Raw genomic sequence first — 22,575 nt, 5'->3', positions numbered from 1 at the left:
GAACCATATGGACTTCGTAGAAATAGAGATAACAAGGGTAAGTTCTTACCATATCTCATATTCTCTATGTGTTATATATATCTCTACGTCCATGTATGTTTGAACACTGATGTAATGTTCATTAATTTAGCTGTTTACCAAAACACATTCAAGTTACAGTTATGTGATGAATATGATTTTAAAGTGGAGACTATCTGCTTTAATTTGAGGGTATTCGCTCCAAATTGGAGGAAGGGTTTAGAAATTACAGCTGTTTAATCTGTAGCCCCCTATTTTTTCTAGGGACCAAAAGTAAATGGACAATTGACACAGAAGCTGTTTCATGGACAGGTGGGGGATATTCCTGTGTTATATCTTTATCAATTAAGAATGCAAAAGGTCTGTAGTTGAAACCAAGTGTGGCATTTGCATTTGGAAGCTATTCTTGTGAACCCACATGTGGGCAAAGGAGCTCTCCAATCAAGTGACACAGGACAACCTAAAGCTGGGTACACACTGAGCAGATGTATGTGCAGATGATGGTCGTTTATACATACTGAACGACCATCATTTGCTTCTGGCAGGGGGGAGTGTCCCGCCTCCCCCCTTCCTTCGGCCTCTGCTGCAAGTGTATGGGCGGTCTGCAGACTGCCCGTAGACATTGCCCATTGGACAGATGTATCTGCCATTGGCTGTGCAGTAGAGCCAACACGATATGTCTGTTCACGGACGTATCGCTGGTACACACTGGCCGACAGGCACCTGATATATTGGCCGATCAATTGATTGGCCAATACATCTGTCAGTGTGTACCCAGTTTTAGGCTGCAAACACAAGACTTATTCATCAGAGAGATGGCATTAACCTTAGGAGTGGCCAAATTAACAGTTTGTTACATTCTGAAATAAATAGAACACATTGGTGAGCTTGGCAACACAAAAAGGCCTGGAAATCCATGGAAGACAACAGTGGTGGATGATCGCAGGATCCTTAAGAAGCCTTAAGAATAGAAAGGCCATATTAGACTTCGCCAGCAAACATCTAGAATAGCCAGCCCAGTCCTGGGACATCATTCTTTGGACAGATCAAACGAAGATCAGCCTGTACCAGAATGATGTGAAGAAGAAAGTAAGGAGAAGGCTTGGAATGGCTCATGATCCGAGGCATTCCACATCCTCTGTAGCACACAGTGGAGGCAGTGAGATGGCATGGGCGAGGCACTGGGTCACTAGTGTTCATTGATGATGTGACAGAAGCAGCCGGATGAATTCTGAAGTGTATAGGGATATAGTGTCTGCTCAGATTGGGCCAAATTCAGCAAAGCTGATTGGACGGCATGTCACAGTGTAGATGGACAATGACCCAACACATACTGCAAAGCAACACAGGAGTTTAGGGCAAAGAAGTGGAATATTCCGCAATGGACGAGTCAATCACATGATCTCATCCCGATGGAGCATTTCACATGCCAAAGGCAGAAAGGCCCACCAACAAACAACAACTGAAGACAGCTGCGGTAAAGGCCTGGCAAATTATAACAAAGGAGGAAACACAGCATTTGGGGATGTCCATGGGCTCCAGACTTCAGGCAGTCATTGCCTGTAAAGGATTCCTGCCAAAGTATTAAAAATTAACATTATATTAAAGTGTATAAAAATGGTTACAATTCCTAAATGTTTCATCTAATATTTTTGAACACTTCAATTGCATCTTCACTGTTTAATTTCAAATCCACTGTGGTGGTGTACAGAGCCAAAATTATGAATATTGCGTCAGTGTCCAAATATATATATATGGACCTAACTCTGTATATATAAATGTGTGTATGTGTGTGTGTATATGTGTATGTATATATGTGTGTATGTATATATATATATATATATATATATATATATATGTATATATATATATTTATAGTATGTATTCTATTTATTGTAGTGGGTACAGGAGGGGCACTGTTCTAAGATGTCTTTTGCTAGAGTATATAGGTCAATGGAGGCTAAACACTCCTAAGTTCATGGATCATTTCTTACTTGCGTACACTGTCACTGTGCCTTGGTAAATGCTACGGCAATAAAAATTTGCTTATAGAGGGGCGAGTCAGCACGAACAGAGTTGTGTGACCACCATAACCTGCTATGTGCACAGCCCCATAACGTGTGAGGTTCCAGTGGGTCATCGCACTTACTTGAATCTCCCCAATAGTTATGCATGTGAATGTATTTCATCTTGCACCTGTTTGCATAGTGTAACGTGCCTGACTTAGTTCTGCACTGGATCAGAAAATAAACATGCATACACGATTTGGACACATCCACACTTACGACCAAAGAGGCGTTTGTTACATGGGCGGGGTTCAGTAACTGCGTGTTTATGCAAATCTGCAGCAAAGCGATAATCCGTCTGTTAGGAAGCGTATCCTTGTAACCTAGTGTAGGGCAGGTACATGGGCGCACTGATTAAGGTGATGACTACGATGACTTTGTGCATATTTTACCCATTCAGAGGTGTCTTGCAATGCTTGCAGCCCTGCATAAAAGCAAAAATACACTATTTTCCCATTCACTTTCCTTTTGAGTAATATATGCCCATTTTACTGAAATTCTGGCCCCGTCTCAGAATTGCCAGTTATTTATATATCTCTTTACATAACTTTTTTGTCCATTCACATCAGTCCCTGTCCCACTGGAGCTTACAATCTATATTCCGCCCCACATCATGTACACACATTTGTCAGGAGCCAAATATTAGATTTTGGGAGGAAACCCACGCAAGCTCGACTAGAACATACAAACTCCACACAGTTTGGGCCGTGGCGTAAATCGATCCCAAGACCTCAGTGCTGTGAGGCAGTAATGCTAACCACTACGCCATCCGTGCTGGAGTTCTGTTTCAGTGAAGGCCTAAACTACCTGCCAGTAATTATTTGTGTGCTTACATTTGTCAGGTTTGAGGAAGGGATATCACATGGTGCCAGTATGTGCCCTGTGCCAAGCTACACACTTTCTCCACCCGTGGTCACACGACACGGAAGTGGCTTCCCCCGGTTAGTTCTTTCACAGATGGCTTCCCTTGGTTCCCACGTCCTGAACTACAGAAAACATCCAGATCGGGGGGGGGCTACAAACCTGGAGTCGGCCTGTTCCTGGTCCAGCTGTTCCCCCACCAGCGGTATAGAGGCTTGCCATAAAGGATAATTCCACCCACAACTGAATTTGCTCCTCCTTGTCCATAAATTGCATCTCCCAAAATGAAAAACAAAAACAGAAAAAAACGAAAGTAAGAGGGAGGTGATTTATTTGTTCATACAACACAAAAGCAGAGCTGAACTTGGCCCTGTTGGTGGATCTCGCTCATGTTTTTGCACTATGTTTGCTCCAGAATTGAGCGAAGCGCCTTCGCGTTTCGATCAGAACTGTGCTTGTGAACGGAGAGACAGTTCTAGGCTGTAACAGGACGTTCTCCCATTGCTAACTTCATTGAAGAATTATTTATTTGCCTCTAAATACTGCATGGCAGCTCACGTTTGCCACCCATTTGGTTTCCGAGAATGTTTTCTTTTGACACCACTTGGGAAGTCGCTTGAAGACCCCCAGGAGAAGAGCTAGCACTCCATTAAATACGATCCAGGGCTGTGTTTCTAAACTGCCTGTCTCTACTTATCTAGAATAGAAATAACCCATAGCAAGGGATGACCTAGAAAACAATGAATTTATCGTTGCGTATAATCCATCCATTGTTTTTGTCCGTTCAGTAAAAACAGTGACCCCCTCAAGGTGAATTGATCGGCTACAGTCTTATCAGTATTGTGTACAAACCTTGAAATGGCTTTCTCCATACTGTATGGGTGGTATACCGTTTTTTAAAGCATTGCGGTTAAAGGGTACTGAAGTTCTCTGGTTGTATTTCCACTTACGACCAGCAGGAGATGCTGCTCATTTTTTTTTTCAGCACACTCCTCTGTGTAGTATATAAGGACGGCGAGTGACGTTCTCAGCTTGAGAGCACAGCTGATGGTATAAATGGTAGTGTGTGATTGGTCGATAGCAGTGGGGGTTTTGTGCGACCCTGTAAGATAAAAGCCTAAATGCACTGTGCGAGTAATCTCCTTAAAGTCCTGTCAGCAGCTCACTGGAGCCCCCAGATCTACTGCAGCTGTTTTGTCTATACCAGTGAGCTCTATCTGTGTGTCTCTGTGCCTTATATCTGTCTGTCCTACATTTGTCTGTCCTCTCCAGTTCACTGATCTGTGTATTTGATACATTTCTGCTTCTCTGTGTTTATACACTTCCACCATCCAAATTGTATTGGGGACTTGTGCTGCTCAGACAATAAATGTGTGGGGGCTCTATTTGTGCCTGTCACTGTCTATGTGCACCTCTGGGCGCTCTGTGTATGGTGTCATAGCTGTCTCTCTGCATTGATATGGCCATTCAATGCTGTTCAATTAGGTGACCTAACTGTCTATGGGAAGCCTCTGAGCTCTAATAAGTTTTGTGATCTTTGTATTGATAGTCTTAGTGTTATCGGGACTGTCTCTGTTCATTGATCTCACGGCGTCTCTGCATTAATAGGTTTGGTGACATTATAAAGGATAGACTTGATGATCTCTGGGCCTTCTCTCTGTATTGATAGATTTGGTGATCTCGGGGGAGTCTCAGCATTGATAGATTTGGTGATCTATGGGCTGACTCTTTATAATCGATTAGGTTACGTGGAATAGGGGCTGTCTCTGCATAGAATCGGTGATATCAGGGCTTTCTGCGCACTTTATAGGTTTGGTTATTTAAGGGCTGTCGCTTTGCATTAATTTTGTGACCTCTTGGCTGTCTCTCTGTGTATTGGAAGGTTTGATCTCAGGGCTGTCTCTTTTGCATTGGTATTTTTGGTGATCTCAGGGCTGTCTCTGCATGGGTAGGCTTGGTGATCTCAGAGCTGTCTCTTTGCATTGGTCGGTTTGGTGAACTCGGGGCTGTCTCTGCATTGAAAAGTGTGCTTGTCTCAAGGCTGTCTCTTTGCGTTGATAGGTTTGGTGATCTCAGAACTGGTGTCTCTTTGCTGTGATACGTTTGGTGATCTCAGGACTGTCTCTGTATTCATTATGTTTGGTGATGTGTCTCTGTATTGATGGATTTCAGTCATCTTGGCTTAAGACTGAACAGACCTTGGCGATTTCTCTCTGGTCTTTGTGCACTGAAAGATATACCTGTGGTTTCTCACTTGGGATCAGGTAGCTTTGTACAATGTTTATGAATGGAAGCATTTTTGAAAAATGAGCTTTATGTAACTACCAAAACCAGAGCTGTAACGCTCCCACTGCCCACATCAGCAGCCCGTCTCCTAGGGCCAACACCGGCTTGCTGTGGGTTAAAGCACATTTTCTTTCCGTTACCCGGGTGCTTGTTTATTAATATACTTATTTATTCTGCATTTGTTCTCTGTGAATAGCGGAGACCGCCTCTTACACTTTGTGTAGCCGTGCCCAGTGGGCTTATCTGTGGGGGGGCTGCATTTCCCACCTGTGGTTATAGAGCAGCATCCTATAAAGCCTTGTTCTGCTGCCCGCCTATGTTCGTAGATGGCGCTCCATGGATATTTGTCCGAGAAACAGGATATATTTAAGAGACTGTGGGCATTGAATAGTTAACAGTGCAGCTCTCTGTAGAGATGAAACAGAACCCAGCCGCACGTCATCACCGTTTACCAGCACCCCTCGCTACCACTGTGTGTCTGCTTTGTTTTTTCATTTACAGTCTATTTATGCCTGCCTTCTACATTTGCATGCTTTACTTGTATTTTCTGTTTCCTACTTTACCCAGCTTGTTCCTCTGTGGTCCCCACACTCTCCTCCCTTCCTGTCCGATAGTTCCCATAGCCTTGCCAGGCTGTTTCCTCGCTCACCTGCCTCCCTGTGTTCTCTCCCCCTCGTCCACTCCCCTCCTCTCACTCTCCTTTCTGAACGGTTACCAATGAGGTTCCTCTGTGTGCCCTGCTGGGGGGGAGTAGGGGAACCCAAACTCCAAACTAGGACTTGAGACCGGTGCCCGCAAGCTGGGAGACTGGCAGCCTCTTCTCCCCCTCCTTACCCTCTCTCTCTCTGGCTCACAGACCCACACTCGTACAGCACATCCAAATCTGACATACAAAGGAACAAGGGATCTTATCCCTCTGTCAGACATGGATAAAGGACATACGCTCTAGCACCACCTCGCTTCTCTCCTACACATTAGAATAGCTTGTGCACTTATTACTATAGCACTTTATCTGGGTGGCACGGGCATTATCCAACTTTCACTTTTAAAATCCAAAACTTTTAGGCTTTGAGAGAGCGTCTTCTAGACCTACACTGACAGCAATATACACACACCGGCTCTTATCTTCTCTCTGTTCCTACCAGGGTATACACTCTGGTACTTGCTGTGCAAAGAGCCATATATGCTGTACATTAATACACTACACTGCTTCTGTCTCTTACTGTCACACACACTGTATACCATGTACACGTACAGTATTGCCTTCCTCCTCTGCTCTCTGAATTTGGGATAGGCACCACTTAGCTCTAAGTTTACCCCGTGCACAGAAAATGCTCTCTGCTCTAAGGATCTAGCTGACACTCTCACACTTTACCAACTCTCTGTCCCACACAGGCAGACTCGCTAACACTCTGTCACCTCACGCCTACACTGACAGGGTTCACTCACACACACTCTCCTTTCATTTTGACTTTGACATTCTCACACACAGACCGGGGTGACAGCGCCTCTATACCGACGCTGACAGACTCTACACCACACCACACACACACACACACACCTCTCTCCATCATGTCTCCTTAATACTAATCTTCATCTCTTCTTGTGCAGTGGATTGCTCCCAGTCTCTGACTGCACCGAGTCTCCTGCCCAGCATATCAGGTCACAGACTTTTATTACTTATCCCTGTTTTTGGGAGGGGAGGGGGGGGGGGAATGAGTGTAAGTGTGTGCGTTATGTGAGGATAAATGACGGGCAGAGGGTATATTTTGTAACAATATTCTGCAAGTATCCAGCACTGACCGGGGAAACACGTGCGACCGTTCAGTTACCGTTCAGGTGGAGATGGCATTTGAATATAGCTGCAAGCACAATGAACATTAGATTGTTGATACTTGTTAATTTTCACATGACTGGAAGCCTACACCGGTTGTGTAGTTATAACTTCTAGGATGTCCTACTAAACCTTAAAGATCCAAGGCCTCGCTTACCTGTCCAGTTAGGTGGGGTGAAAACTAAGGGGGGCTTGCTGCTCCTCCCGCCACCTGATTGGATAGGACGGTGGAGAATTTGAATTCTTTTTTATTTTAAATATTGATGCACTTTAGTAGATGGCTTACTTCTGTAATGATTGATCCGCGGTAATTGTGAAATAACTTTATATAAGATCGTAAATACATTTAAGCTGATAGTTGCATGCAGTTCCATACATTTTGTATTCGGTACAGCAGTGCGTCTAGTGTCTGTTTACAGCACAACCCCCCCACCTCCCCCACACCACCACTTATTATTAGTTCTGTAGTGCCGTATAAGGGGAATAAAACTCACCATAAGTTACATAATTAGTACAGACTAATACAAACAAGAAAACAATTACACGTAGACATATAATTACAATGTGCAATTAGCATAATTATGAAGAGAAGACAAAGGGAAGGGAGGGGGGGGCCTTGTGCTCGCATGAGCTTGCACTCTATATGGGTGGACAAAATAAAGAGCAAAGAGTTAGGTGAAGGGTTGGTAAGTTAGAAATGGTGAACACCAGCAGAATGTACTGTACGAGTTCCTGGTCCTGGTTCACAGTGGTGTTCAGCAAACATGAAATGATATCCCTATAAAGACCAGGTTTAGCGCTAGGCTGTGATCTGATTATTCTGTATCCTGGGTAAGCGAATTGTTTTTCTTTAACGTTTGAGAAGAGACATTTCGAAGCAGCAATCACTTTATTTCAGACTTATGGGTATATGTAATAGCCTGCAGCTGCAGGCATCGGCGAGTTCCGTGCGAGACTGCCCGATGTTTTAGAGTTGCAGTCATTTGAAAGGCATAATGAACCTGGTTTTGCCTTTTAGATAACTGTGGGGTAGATGTACTAAGCCTTGGAGAGACAGAGAAAGTACCAACCAATCAGCTCCTAACTGCCATTTTTCGAACACTGCATGTAAAGTGACAGGAGCTGATTGGTTGGTACTTTATCTCTGTCCACTTTATCTCTCCCCAAGGCTCAGTACATCTCCCCCTGTTACTTTAAAACGGGATGCGGTTAATATACCTACGGCCAGGATGCCGGCTGCCAAAATCGCGGTGCCGGAATCCCGATCAACGTCAGAAGACCGGCGCCGGAATCCGACATGGCTGGAGATGCCGGCACCGGAATCCCGACAGCTGGCATCCTGATCGTAAGTATAGCGGGACCGGGTAGGTGTTGGCCGCGGGTGGTGGGGTTAGGCACTAACGGAGGAGGGTTACGTTTAGGCACTTACCGGGAGGGTTAGGGTGCGGGGTAGGGAGACTTAGTGTTAGGGTGCAGGAAAGGAGGGTTAGGGGGTGAATAGGGCAGGGGAACACTACTTACCCTTCCCCTGTCGGGATTGTAGGCATCGGTATGTCAATGTCAGTCTGTTGACAGCCGTCATCCCAACTGTTGGGATATCATACCGATTCCCTTTAAAACATCACTCCCCGATGCCTTACATTTACCCCTTTAAACGTTCCCAGTCCTCTAGTTTGTCTGGTCCAGTGAGTTTGTCAGTCTGCGGCAATGACACATACGTACCCCTGAGTGGAAGTTATAAGCATATTTCTAACCAGCCTATTGTTTTCTGTACGTACATGTGACTTCTCATTATCTTCCAGACTACATCTTCGCATACAGAAAGTCATTTTTCTTTTTATTGGATGTTTATGGTTTTGCTGAGTGAACGATGTGACCTTTAGTCGGCTGTATAGGAGGAGGGGGGTCCCTGGCGCCCTGTCAGCAGAAGTATTGTGAGCTTGAACAGCATGAAGTTTAGCCGTCTCGTGGTCCTGTGTCATATCAGGCAATGCACCTGTGCTATTAATAGCCGTTCCCTATAAATAACATGTTTGTGTTTTATTTTGTCTGCTTGTTCCGGGTTAACCCATATCAAGTTCTTCCACACAAACCCTCTTTATTACTGTTGCCAGGAGTACGGTTACGCTGCCTTCTGCCACAGTAACGCGATAAGTGACATTGTATACTCACACCGGCAGCCGACGTGGTATATATTAGATACAGAAGATCGGAACAGACCTAGGTATCCTCAGAGAAGGCATTGCAGAGTCACAGACCAGCTGACTAGGAATAGGGAAAGTGTCTTCTCTGTACAACCTAAAGTGGATGAGACCTCGGGCTAATGATATTCCAGTCTTTGACGTAACTAGCCGAGAATAATGGAGGGTAATTAAATAGCCCAGTCCGAGCGCAGATGTTGAGCGCGCCCCGAGGCTGTGAAGACTGCACTGTGTATGTGTAGAATAGACTGTGCACAGGAAATGCATATTGTAAGCGGCTTCCTGCTCATTCTTTGGGAGGAGAAGACCTTTTAACCCATGTCCTTTTCAGGCTGTTCTGGGACGGAATCCAGAATGGCTTTAGGAAAGAAGTTGGGGACATCGCTGCAACAGGGCAGAGTATTTTTATCCTGAGGCGACATGTACCCCATTTCAGGGGTTGGGGGGGTGCAGACGTGGGCTTTACATGTCTAACTGGCGGCTTTGGGTTAGGAAAAGGTCACCGATTAATCTTATTTTATGGCAGTTTGCGAAGAACTTTATAAACACACAGGCTATAAATAATGTATTGTGTACGTCCAGCCTCCCCGCTCATTCATATCCTGCCAGCCTGCAGAACTGATTCCTGATATCTGGGGAGCTGAACCTAATCTCCCTCCCTGCTGCCAGTGCAGGATTTGGCCTCTAGACCCCTCCCATCCAGCTGTTCCGCTTATAAAGTAGATCCAGCCCTAGGAGGCCCTTGAGTGCATAGCAAATATTTTCACATGAACTGAAGTGGGGATAATTGGGCGTTTTATGAGAGAGGTGTGAAAATCTTTTCCTACTTCACCATTTCACCTGGTTTTGCTCATTGTCCTCAGTGTATTAATCTGAAGTGTTGCTTTCAGCCCACACGTAATGAATAACACTCATACTGAAAGGGTTGAGGATTGGTAGACTTGTCTCGCTTAAAGAGCAAGTAAAGCCACAGTTTCTCATTCATGTACAGCTGGCCTGGCTAACCTGTGGCTCTCTAGCTGTTGTGAAAGTACAAGTCCCAGCATGCTTTACAGGCTGATTGGTGGGAGTTTCTGCTGGGACTTGAATGATGGAGAGCCACAGACAGGGGCGGATTGGGAACTAAAAGTGGCCCTGGAAAAATTTCTGGAAGTGGCCTCATGTGGATGGCACCAAATCAACTGTAAGCGGGACCAACACCAAAGTAGGCGGGATTAGTATATCACTGTACATTACCTGGAGACATTGGTTATAAAAGAGGTGAGGGCAAGAAAAGAGAAATGTTTTTTTGGGGGTACTCTTATTTGTACGATGTCAGATAATGAAAAAGTTAGTCATAGATAAAATACTGAGCAGTATAATGTAAAATTGTGTTTTGAGGGTCCCCATGACTGTCTCACACATCTAGGGGAAGAGGGAAAATAATAGATATAACATCAAGTAATAATGTAGTCAGTGTATATACAATAATCACATATCAAAGTCCTGAAACAGTCAAATATATTCAGATAACAGCGGTGTTATAATACCCAAAATTAATTTGCCCAGCAAGGCATAATTCTGAACACTATCTCTATATAATGCATGTGAATGGTACATTCATGCAGCTCATGTAAATATAAATGAATTGAGACGATAATAAAATACGCAGGGCAGCAGAGTCAAAAAGTAAACAGTCCAGTGAAGAAACTATATTGTATTAGTAGAAGTGAATATTCAAACCATACTTGCCGACAATCAGCTCCAGCCTTCCGGGAGGGAGCTGATTGTCGGCTAACAGTGGGGGGGCGGGGGCGGTCATTGGGGGCGGAGCTGGGGGCGGGCCTGCCAGTTGATGGTGCACTGGGGGCGTTATTTTCGGCAGTGTGAAGCAGGGGGCGGGGCCGCAATGACGCGATTCAGCGCGAATCGCGTCACCGGCTCCCCCGCTGTTGGGGTTTATAATCTTTTCAGGGGAGAGGACGGGAGGGTCGGAGGCTTTCGGGAGGCTTGCCTGCCTTTCCGGCGGGCCGGGAGCGGCACCCGAAAATCGGGAGGCTCCTGGCCAAATCGGGAGGGTAGGCAAGCCTGATTCAAACATCATAACACTCCTTTGGTAGTTCATATACTGAAGTCCCAGGAATAAAGAGACCAACTTATTAGTGTGTAACACAACAGGAGTGTAATCATTGCATTAATCATATACAGTACATCTGTCAGTTTGTACATTCAGGTGCCAGCAGCCAGCTGAGTAATGTATAATATGCAGATAGCTCTGCTAGTGATTATATGGTGTGAGTTGAGAGGGAGATAAAAAAAAACCCCAATAATGTAGTGTTCCTCTGACATCTCTTACCTTCAACACTGTGTGCAAAGCAGTGATCAGCAGCAGCATGGAAGGGGCTGTCACAAGATGCTGCCCTAGAGGAGGAAAATCACACTTCTGCTGGTCGTATGTGTTAGCCAGTGACGTCTCTGTACTAAGAATCCTGTAGTTATCATTTATAGGGGTATTCAATATGGGAGCGAAAACATCGTTTTTGCGTTAATAATATCGGAGGCAGGGGCTGGCTGGCAACTTTTAGCCTGGGGGGCAAATGCATGCAGGCGGCCCTGGCAGAGGAGTAGCGTGTAGCCAGGGTGCCCGAAGAACGTGCGTGCTACGGCGCCGCCCCCCTCAAGTGTTTCAGAGAAGAGGCGGGTCCATATGGGATTAATGTAAGGTAAAAATAAAGATTAGGGGCAGCCCCCTGTTGTGCCCATATGCAGTGCCCCCGTGTGCCACAGGAGATAACACCCTTATGCAGGCCTCCAGTAGTGCCCCAAGTAGTGATCCCCCCCTATGCAGTGCCCCTTGTGCCCCCAGTAGTGGTCCCCCCTGTTCAGTGCCCCTTGTGCCCCCAGTAGTAAGCCCCTTATATAGTGCCCCCAGTAGCAGTCCACCCCCCCATGCAGTGCCCCCAATAGTGGTAACCCTTATGCAATGTCCCTTAAATAGCGTCCCCAGTTGTAGTCTCCCCCCTATGCAGTACCCCCAGTATTGCCCTTTATATAGAGCCCCCAGCAGTGGTCCCTCGCAGTGCCCCTAGTAGTAGTCCCCTCCCTACAGCGGCAGCCGATGAGAGTCTGACAGACTCTCAGCGGCTGCTGATTACAGCAAACACACAGCTGCCTGTTCCGGCGGCTGTGTCTTTGTGCTGTGTAGCACTGACCGGACTCCGTCCGGTCAGCGCTTCACATGCGGTGCAGTCTGTGTCACAGTGACACAGACTGCCCGCGGCCTGCATGACGCTGCGGCCCGGGGGGCACATGGCACCCTGCCCCCCGGCCCAGCCCGCCACTGATCGGAGGTATGACGTCATTATCGCAGGTTTTACTTTTACACCGTATTCAATTTCAGAGACTTATCGCAGTTTTGAAAAGTCTTTGATAAAAAACGGGGATAACTTTTCACCATTGAATAGGTGGCGAAAAAAAGTGCAGAATTGGGGTTTAGGGGTGCAGGCTTAAAAAAAAAATAGCCTGCACCCCTGGGAATGACATTTAAAAAAGAACTGTCAAAAAAAGTTTAAAAAAAATAAAAAAATAGGGACACCCCAAAAAAATAATTAAAAAATTGGGGGGAAAAATTGTTAAACAATAGGGAAATAGGTTCAGGGCTATTCTGCAACTATGCGCAGGTGTTTTGAAGAATAGAATTATAGCAGCAGGTGCACAAATGTAGAATTTTTAAAAATGTACTTTAGGGACTTAAAAATATGCTAGTACCCATTTTCATGTACCCCAAATTTGATGGGACCACTTAAAAAAACGAAAAAAATAACCTAAGCGCTCTTCTGCAACACTTTTTCAATGTCGGGAAAAAAACACCTGCTGCGGCTAGTTAAATCACCGACTTTCATTTAAAGGCTAAAACGGGGGTACCCATAGTGTTCCCCCATGTTTTTACAACTTTAGGGGGGTCTTACAATTTTTTTTAAGGAAAAATTCGTAACTTTACGCAAATCCAACTTCGGAGTTTCCCGTTTTCGTTAATTTTATATTGAATACGGGGATAAGCGGGAGCGCGCCCGATACTTTAACGCAGGTAAAAACTCAGATATGAAACGTTAACTTCGACAGTGAAGTTAACGTTTCATATTGAATACCCCTCTAAGTCCCCGAGGCTTTTTGTGAGTTGTGTGTTGCTGATGGGTGTCCCTTCAATGCCAAAAGTACCAGTAACATGGGTATGGCTTAAAATAGTGTTTAAGAAGGGGAACAAGCGTTATGTATGTATATGTGTGTGTGGAGGGGGGGGGGGGGGGGACACAGAAAACACAGGTATCATTTTGGTTATGTAGGAGACCCCAGAATTTTGGATCCCCAGTTTGCTAAACCTCTTGGTGTACAGCCTCTGTAATCAGCAGAGAGGCTGCTGCACTGGAGGGCCTGTCAGTGTCAAGGAACACTCATTATAACTTACAGATCTGAGCTTCCTCCCTGTTGGCTGCCACTTGTTTCAGGGAGGGAAGGGGAGCAAATGTCACCAAGCTGGGCCATTTTGGAGGCAGTGGCAGAGGAGATGGGGGACAGACAGTCCGGATCAGCCATGGGCTGATTTGTATAACTGCAGCAGTAAGTTGGTTGGTGCCCGGGGAGGGGCCAGGCACCAGGAAAAACATATCTCTAGGGCCGGCTATTGATAAACTAGAGCCGCCCCCAGCTCACACCATGCTGCCAGGCTTAATAGAAGATCAGTCCCCTGAGCCCTGGCTTGGAGGCTGCCGATCAGAGACCCGACTGATGCCTTGGACAGTAATGTGTGTGGAAGAGAGGAGAGGTCCAGGGTGAGGGAGGTAGGAGCCGGCTTACCTGTAGCGTGTACCATCTGTGGCCCCCGCTGGGCAGTTAATCACACTGCCCGGCATGGTGTAGTAAGATTGTGGGCGTGGCTAGTTCCTCAGGTGGGAGGGGCCAGCCACCAGAAAGCAGCTTATGTTGGGGATCGGGACTGCCTACTAATAAACAGGTAACGTGACGGCCCCAATCTGCTCTGGCCGGAACAAACGGCCCCTATGAGCTATCGGCCCACAGGGAATATTCCCGCAAAAGTCTATGGCCAATCCGCCCCTGGCCACAGGTTCGCCAGGCCTGTTGTACGGCAAAGGATTTTGCTTAATAATAATATACCCGAAGTATCTGGAGTATTTGTACTTGACTAAACAATTCAGGGGGGGGGGGGGGAATTCAATTAGGGGCGAAAAGTCGCGTTTTGGCGAAAAGCGTTTGCAGGTGCAAACTTTTTGCGCATAAGTGCGTATATTTGCTATACAATTGCAAAAGTGTTCGCTTGTGCAAACAAAAACTCTATAGACAGAAACCGGTTAATAGATTTCAACATCTCCGAGCAGGTGAAAGAAAATTAGCAAAATCCTTATTTTTAGCTAAAAATGGGGGGACTTTGTTCAGAACCCTTTTGGATACCCCCCCCCAAAAAAATATGACTAATTTGGCAAAAGTATAAAATATATATATTTTTTTAACTTCATTCCCCCTAATAATAACATATTATTTTCGGGGTGAAAATGTAAAACTCTTTGGAAAATGTGTTTAAAGTACTGGGTCAGGTACTTTGGGAGGCTGTATGGATGTGGAAGGTGTTTTTAGGATTGCCGGTGGCTGCAACAGGTGTATTTTTTTTATATTTTTTAAAAGTGCACTTTTTGAAGACACAAAAATATACTAGCACCCATTTTAATGTACCTCCAACTTAACTGCAGGAATTATTTTCCCCAAAAAATATTGCTTTCTACCAATTTTCCACACTTATGCAAATCTGCATATAACAGCCAATTCACTCAATTTAAGAACCCAAAATACTTTTATTAGGGCTATTAATATAATATACTTCTATATTGATTTCCTATGTTAGTTAGGCTTTTTATAGGATACAGATTGATTTCCTCAAAATGTGCTGTACTTTTCGCTAGTTTCACCATGCGCAATTATCGCACATATGCGTTTTCACGTGTTTTGTAATTGGATAGGGCGAAAAACGGGAGTGTGCATTGCAAAAATACACGAATAGATCGCACCAAAACTGGCGAATAGGGCAACGACTTCTTTTGGCAAAAAGTTTTTGTTTTATTGTGGCTAATTGAATACCGCCCACAGTCTTTGTCATGCTATGAGGGCAGTTGCTCTCTATCTGAGGCTGCAGAGTGTGATTGATGGGCACTTTCCTCTGTGAATTGGTGGATTCAAACAGAGGGGCGGAGCCAGTGATGTCAAAGTAGCTTAACTGACTGCCTGCACTCTTTACATGATTCCATTTGGACACTGCCTTGAAAATGTGGGAAGTGGCTTTAGCTATCCATAAATGACTAGGAAGACTGTACCCCCTTACCTTCATTTTTGGGTTTAGGCAGTGATGTTTTGGCTACGCGTCCGCTATGTAAATACTGCATGTGTACCATTTAGCCTTTGCAGCACAATTTCAGTGTAAAGCTGACAAGTCATCTCCACACAATATCATTTATGCACTGTATAATAGCTGTTCCTGAGCTTTGTGAAGCCATATAAATGAATGACAATTATTTTACTCCCAGAATTTCTATATAACGTCGGGGCATGCTCTCATCCCTATTTTGCAAACTTTCCAAAGCTGGATTATGTTCTTCATACCACCCATAAAGCCAGTAGACAAACCACTTATGATTGCAGGATCAGGGGAAAATTAAACATCCCTAACATGTTGGACATTATTTGACGGACCTTATTGCAAAGAGGAGGCTCTTATGGGATGTGCCTATAAATCCCTGGTAGTCACCAAGTCATTGTCAATACTATACTTAGGAGTTCTGCTACCATCCATCCCCCCAAGTCCCAGAGTCCATGCATGAAATATTCAGTATGGGTGAGTGTGAAATACTCTGCTTATAGAGTAAATAATGCCACTCCAACATGGCATAACTGATGCCACTTGATGAACTATATCGCTGTGCTCGGTCACCCCTCTATAGCAGGTTACAATACTAGGAGGGCGGTGTGTCCTATCATAGCAGACTTTCATGATACTGTCCTGAACATTCCTGTTGGTTGTCACTGATCTGTAATGGGCTGTGGAAGTACTATTTACTTTTTTTTAACAGAGCTAAATGGAATGTCTGGTTAAAACAGAACAGTATATATAATATCTGCGTGCTTTGGATCTTTAAATGTGACTTTTCAGGTTTAGAGGTCGTGTAAAAAAATAAAATAGAAAAATAATCATCTCCCTTGCCAACTCCCCGCACAGCTAAACCATTATTTTACCCTGGCAGCATTTCCTCTTGTTATGTTTTATTGTGAACCACGAAGTTGCTGAACTGTGTTATTGTGCTGTAATCTGGTCCTGTGAGTCTTTCCTGTCCCCTCACAAAGCTTCCAGTAGGATATCTTCTGTTACTTTCACATTAAGTACTTTTGTGTGAGGACCATAACTAAGGGTAGGAGCTTACCTGTTCTCCGATGTATCAATCAGCCTATGCGAATGCCTCCGTAATATTATAGTTGAACTTGGCGAGTTACACCCAGGATCCGGTCTAAAGATCTACAGTAAAAAGGTAGACAATGTAGGATAGACACCAGATGTTAGACAGTAAATAGGTCGACAGGGACAAAAGGTAGTCCCACTAAAGGTCGACATGTAAGAAGGTCGACGTGAACAAATGGTTGACATGAAAATTGACGGCATAAAAATGCTCGACACATGATTTATTATTTTTTTTGTTGGGTTAGGCACCTACCGGAGGGTTAGGGTTAGGCACTTACCCCGACGGTTAGGGTTAGGCACCAGGAGGGAGGGTTAGGCAGTAGAAGGGATGGTTAGGGTCAACATCTACCCCGAGGGTTAGGCACCAGGAGGGAGGGTTAGGCAGTAGAAGGGATGGTTAGGGTCAACATCTACCCCGAGGGTTAGGCACCAGGAGGGAGAGTTAGGCACTTACCCCAACGGTTAGGGTTAGGCACTAGAAGGGATGGTTAGGGTCAGCATCTGCTCCAAGGGTTAGGCACTTACCCCAACTTACCCCAACGGTTAGGGTTAGGCACTAGAAGGGATGGTTAGGGTCAGCATCTACCCCGAGGGTTAGGGTTAGGCACCAGGAAGGAGGGTTAGGCACTAGAAGGGACGGTTTGGGGTCAGAACCTACCCTGACAGGTTAGGGTTAGGCACCAGGAGGGAGGGTTAGGGTTAAGATTAGAGTTAAAAAAAACAAAAAAAAAAACAAGGGTTGACCTTTTTTTTTTTTTTCTTTTTTTTTGTCGACCATTTACATGTCTACCTTTTTGTCCCTGTTGATCTTTTGTCCCTGTCGACCTATTTACTGTCTGATGCAGCCTATCCACTAGACGAATAAAATGAGCAATTGAACGATAACGAGATCGTTCGATTGTTTGAATATCGTTTGAAAATTTGGTCTCTTAGATATCTATCATCGTGCAAACATGCTGGTCAACATGACTATATCGTCAGGGTCAGCATGTTTGCAGATGATTGATTGTGCCTGCACTGAACGACCTATCGTTCATTGTGGGCACCCTGCAGTGTAGTGAACGATAACGTTATCGTTCAGTCTTTTCACTGTTGGGTAGTGGATACCCGCCTTAACATCGGTGTCTATTTTGGCATTGTCTACCTTTTTTACTGTAGATCTTTCAATTCACATCCGTTACACCCAAAACTAAGGCTTTCTCTTCTTTCATTGCCACCAAGGAGCCTATTTCTCCGCTCCCACCATATGCAGCCTCAGATCTGTTATTCCAGCTTTTACCATAGGCCTGTCCATGCCGCAGATTTTCTATCACCGGGCCTAATACTCAGTCAATGCCAAAGACTTTTCCATACAAGAACACAGCTGGGGGTGTTTCTGTGTCCGATGCAAAGTGGCTGTATTTGCGGGCAGCTGCAGAAGCCTGATTTACTACCTTTATACTAATGCAAGATTGCGTTCAGCCAATGCGAGAACCCATGTGTCAGGGCGTGCGCGAGACTCCGAATTCTACAGGGCTTTAGACACAAGCCCATGACACTACCACAAGCCAGGGCAGACAGTCCACGTGATCGCATAGTCACCGCCTAGTGGGTAAAAGCAGAAATAAAATGCATATTACAGTCTATAAATGGCGATAATGGGTTTTCAGGCATAACGATAATTTATTAATTCTTTAAGGACAGATCTTTCTGGTCATGCAGGGCTGGACCAAGCTCCAGAACTACGTAATAATGCCCCTAACGAACTGTTTCGGGTAATGTCGTCTTATCAAAATAAATGCAACTCATCATTACTCTTAATAACTGCCTAATAAACACTGATACTGTATAACATTGTCCTCCTTTGCTCTCTGCCTCTTTAAAGTGTTTTTGTATGTACTTCTGTTCAGGGTCTCTATTACGGGCTCCTGTGTACGTATTGTGTGTCTCCTCTCTCCGTGCGTTCACCAGTGGGGGATATGCCACTCATTACTAGATGAAAAGAGCCTCATTAATATATACATAAATATAATTTAAAAAAAATACATCTCCTTAGGCCACTTCTAACCTACATAAAAGTCCATGGCATCATTACTGATACTCCGAAACACGAGGGGAAAAATGCTTAACCCCTTCCCATATCCCAATACTTATTTTGGCAACTGTATAATTTTTTACCTTTAAATCAATTGAGCCAAACTGTAGGTGCTCAGGTCTTCCTTCAGTGCTGGATAGTTTACAGAATATTATTTCCTATCCTCTGTTATAATGTAGCCTTATTCTACATAGGGCCTGATTTCAGCAAGGAACGCAGCCGCAAATTCGCACGCACCTGGCCGATGTTTGCGTTCTGCATATGCATGGCAGTGTGCGTGCGCCGACACTCCACTGCGATCGGGAAGCGATGACAGGGAGCACGCAGTCTCCGCACACTTTGAATGACAGAAAGAGACCGTTTGGGGGTGGTCAGAGAAGCGCGTGCTTTTTGACGCTGTAGGGGGGGGTGGCATTATGTAGCGCTGGGCGTCTGCATTTCGTGACGAGGCGGTATTGAGATTGCACTCATTAGCTGCCGGCTGCGTGCGTATGCAGACGTGCGTTCCGTGCCGAGTCAGGCCCATAGTCTGTAATCTCTACCTATTTCCATCGCTCTCATTTATGTGACTGCAGAGTGTTGGCTGCATTTTAATGATGGTGATTTCTACGTCAACAGCCCCCTCGCCTGCTGACCACCCTGTACCTTACCCCCTCTACAACGAGGACACTATGGATACTTTTTTTAAAAGACATTTCAGGAAGAAGCCTACTCCACCTCCCACTGAGACTTTCTGCCCCCCAAATTTGCGGAGGTGCAATGTGGTCATAACCACTGGCAAGGGTCGCCGTAGATCCAGCACCGGGCTGGCCTCCTCTTCTCTCACTATGCAACGACGTTGCTCCGTCACTCAAACGCCAGCTCTCCCACTCACTCTGGTCGCAACATCAGGACGTGTGGGGAGGAAAGACGGACGGAGGCGATCTAGTACCACCACCCCAGGCCTGAGTCCACGCTTCGCTGTGCAGAAGAGGCGTGGGGGAAAGCTACATGCGCTTGATCATCAGCTCTTGGGCCCTTCCATGATACTGGCTAGCCTCATCCCAATGAAGAAAGCCGGGTCAATAGAAGGTTCTGAGGAGGAGGAAGAGCTTGAAGAAGAGACGTCTGAGGATGGAACTGATGAAGGGCACAGTATTCCTGGTGCTTCTGTCAAGACAAGTAGTGGAGAGATGAGTGGCCCTCAGTCCTGTACCTCTAACAACGACCACCAAAAACTGTACGCAGGGGACTAGTAAAGGTGGGATAGGGAGGGATGAAATTGTCCGTAACGCATTTCGCCTAATGGGCGTGACTTATTTTCACTTTTACTTCTGAACATATGTTTAGTAAAACAGAGTCCTAAATTCTCTTCCACAGATAACACTTCAGGGCTGATGCCAAGTTAAACTACAGTCAGCCGTAATTAATCCCACATTGCGCGCACAGAACTAAATGCATATTATATACATGAGTTGTACACCACTTTGCGAGCGGCCCACCATTATCCATACGGTTTGATCATCAGTGCGCGCTTGCACCTACCCCTATCCTCGGCACAAAAGTGCTTTTCAGCTTCTGCCAAACCCTACATACCCCTCCATTCCACCGAGACGCCCTCACCGAACATTGCTTATGTGAGAGTGCCTCGTTCCAGCCCAGTCAGCCTCCATTGAAGATGCACCTGCAATACGCCAATCTCTGCATCGACTGAGCTGGCGTACACTCAATTCCAGAGCAGGCGCAAATGGCCGTACGGTCTTTTCAGCATCAGCCCCTTAGTGAAGTTTAATTAGTACGTAGGTGAAGTGGCGGTAGAGTCATTTACCAGTGCCATCACCATGGTTAGCCATCCTCTCCTTCTTCTTGCATACAGTATGTCTATTGTTCTTGTAGCGTGAATTATTTTTGCAACTTGCAGTTGTCATAGTTTCTCCTTATCTGTAGCATTGTTGTATAATGGAGAAGTTTCTGAAAGCAACATTCAGCACCGCTTAAAGGAAGTGCAATGCATTTGGTTCCTCTGGTACTCCCACCATGACAGTTCCCTTTATGGTCTGGCTTGGTTACTTAGCTTAATAGATTATTTGGTTAACAACCAGGGGTGAGCATCTAGATTTATATTTGATCATTTACTTTTTGCTCTTCGCGTTTTGGACTGGCACAGTCCTGTCTATTTTAAGAAATTGATAGTTCACTGTGTTCCCCCCTCTTATGTAGAGTCTACAGTAAGTGGGTAGGTGCTTTGTTTATTTTGGCTGCAGAATGTTCTCTCTCCTGGCAGTATCTGTGGGCACCTGTGTAATGTCTTGATAGGAGACGGAATGCAAGGTTCTGCCCACTTTTCTGCCACTGGGCAACGGGCAATTCTGTGGCAGATGTATGTTGCAAATAACTTTTATTGTCCATATGTTTAATTTCAAAGCTACTATATTGTTCGCAATAATGAAAATATTAGTGCAAAAAATCCTATGTGATCAATCTTTAAAATTCAGCAACTCTGACCTTTCCCAGTTTATATTGTCTAGCAATTGGCAGTAGATAATTATAGATGACTATATGTGCAGTGTGAGATCTACAAAGTTCAAAGTGAAGTTGGATCCTATAGAGATACAACTCAGCCATAAATAAAACTTTGTATAACAACCGTGCACAACACACCGTCCACGAGGCTGTTTTGTGTGACCAGCGGGAAGCAACGCAGATAAGTGGAGATCAATATTAATACTATTTTTGGGTCCTGTTTCTCTCCTACATTGTGCCCGGCCTCAGTATGGATGGTAGATGGGACTCCCCAGTCCCCCTCCCCTGCTGCTGTGATAAAGCTGGGGTGCACACTGTACAATTATATGTCAGATCATCTGAGAATTGTGTGATCTGACATAGGATTGTATATTGTGTACCTGCATACAATCTCCCTTTGTCTCAGATGATAAATGGGTCTGATCGCAAGATTGCGTCTTCTTGGATTCTCAGAAGGTGCAATAAATCTGGTCACAGCGTCATAAACATTTTGCATTGTGTATGTCCTGACGTACGATCTGCCGACAGATTTTGTTTTGATTCGGCGTCCACTATACAGATAATCTGTGCAGTGTGTCCAGGGACACAATCTCTTCTTTGCAATCACTAGGACAGATCAATAGGATGATCGGAAGTAACCATTGTATAGTGTGTACATGTGAATATCGGAGATTTTCCAAGCAAGAACAATTTGTGAGTTCATCGCATCTGGAGTATAAAATTATACAGCGCATACCTAGCTTTATTGGGGTCAATCTAGCAGTGAGCTCCTGCTTTGCCACCAAACTGTCCCAGTACAGCTGCAGAGATTAGTCTCACGAGGGAAACGTTGGGGGAGGGGGGTGATTAGTAAAAGCAATGGATTGTGTGTTAATGTGCTGCTATAGGGTGGAAAGAGGAGGATATGCTGGTATGGGGTCTATTTACTAAGCAGTGTTAGGAGACAGAGTGAAAAGTGATAAGGTGCCAGCCAATCAGCTCCCAACTGTCATCTCACAGGCTGTGTTTGATAAACGACAGTTGGGAGCTGATTGGCTGGCACCTTATCACTTTCTTATCACTTTTCACTCTGTCTCCTAACACTGCTTAGTAAATAGACCCCTATGAGTTGGTAGGAGGGAGTACGACTGTTACATGGCGGAGATTGCAGAAATGAGGGGAGCCAAATATGTTAAAGGGGAGGGGCATGGCTCGCCTACCACCTGGGATGGTCGGACCCACCCTGGTGGTGCACCAGT

General features: G+C 45.2%; 1 protein-coding gene across 4 annotated transcripts in view; it reads left to right on the top strand.

The window, feature by feature from the left end:
- DGKZ (diacylglycerol kinase zeta) overlaps window positions 1-22,575 on the top strand; it is a 141,638-nt gene that overhangs the window by 30,404 nt on the left and 88,659 nt on the right. For 2 of the 4 annotated variants that reach the window (XM_088461492.1, XM_088461491.1), the window contains exons 1-3: window positions 4,114-4,151; window positions 6,843-6,893; window positions 19,454-20,054. The exons of 1 other annotated variant lie outside the window; for it this stretch is intronic. In XM_088461492.1, the coding sequence (XP_088317618.1) occupies window position 4,151; window positions 6,843-6,893; window positions 19,454-20,054 (653 nt within the window). In that variant the 5' untranslated portion in view covers window positions 4,114-4,150. Of the gene's footprint in view, window positions 1-4,111; window positions 4,152-6,842; window positions 6,894-19,453; window positions 20,055-22,575 lie in introns of those variants that run through there. One more of the 4 variants, XM_088461493.1, reaches the window with a different exon arrangement.

Source organism: Taudactylus pleione, unplaced genomic scaffold, assembly GCF_031769625.1.
Source record: "Taudactylus pleione unplaced genomic scaffold, aTauple2 ptg001060l, whole genome shotgun sequence".
Lineage (NCBI taxonomy): Eukaryota > Metazoa > Chordata > Amphibia > Anura > Myobatrachidae > Taudactylus > Taudactylus pleione.
Note: the sequence above shows the minus strand (reverse complement) of the source record. Positions and strands in the feature narration are given on the sequence as shown.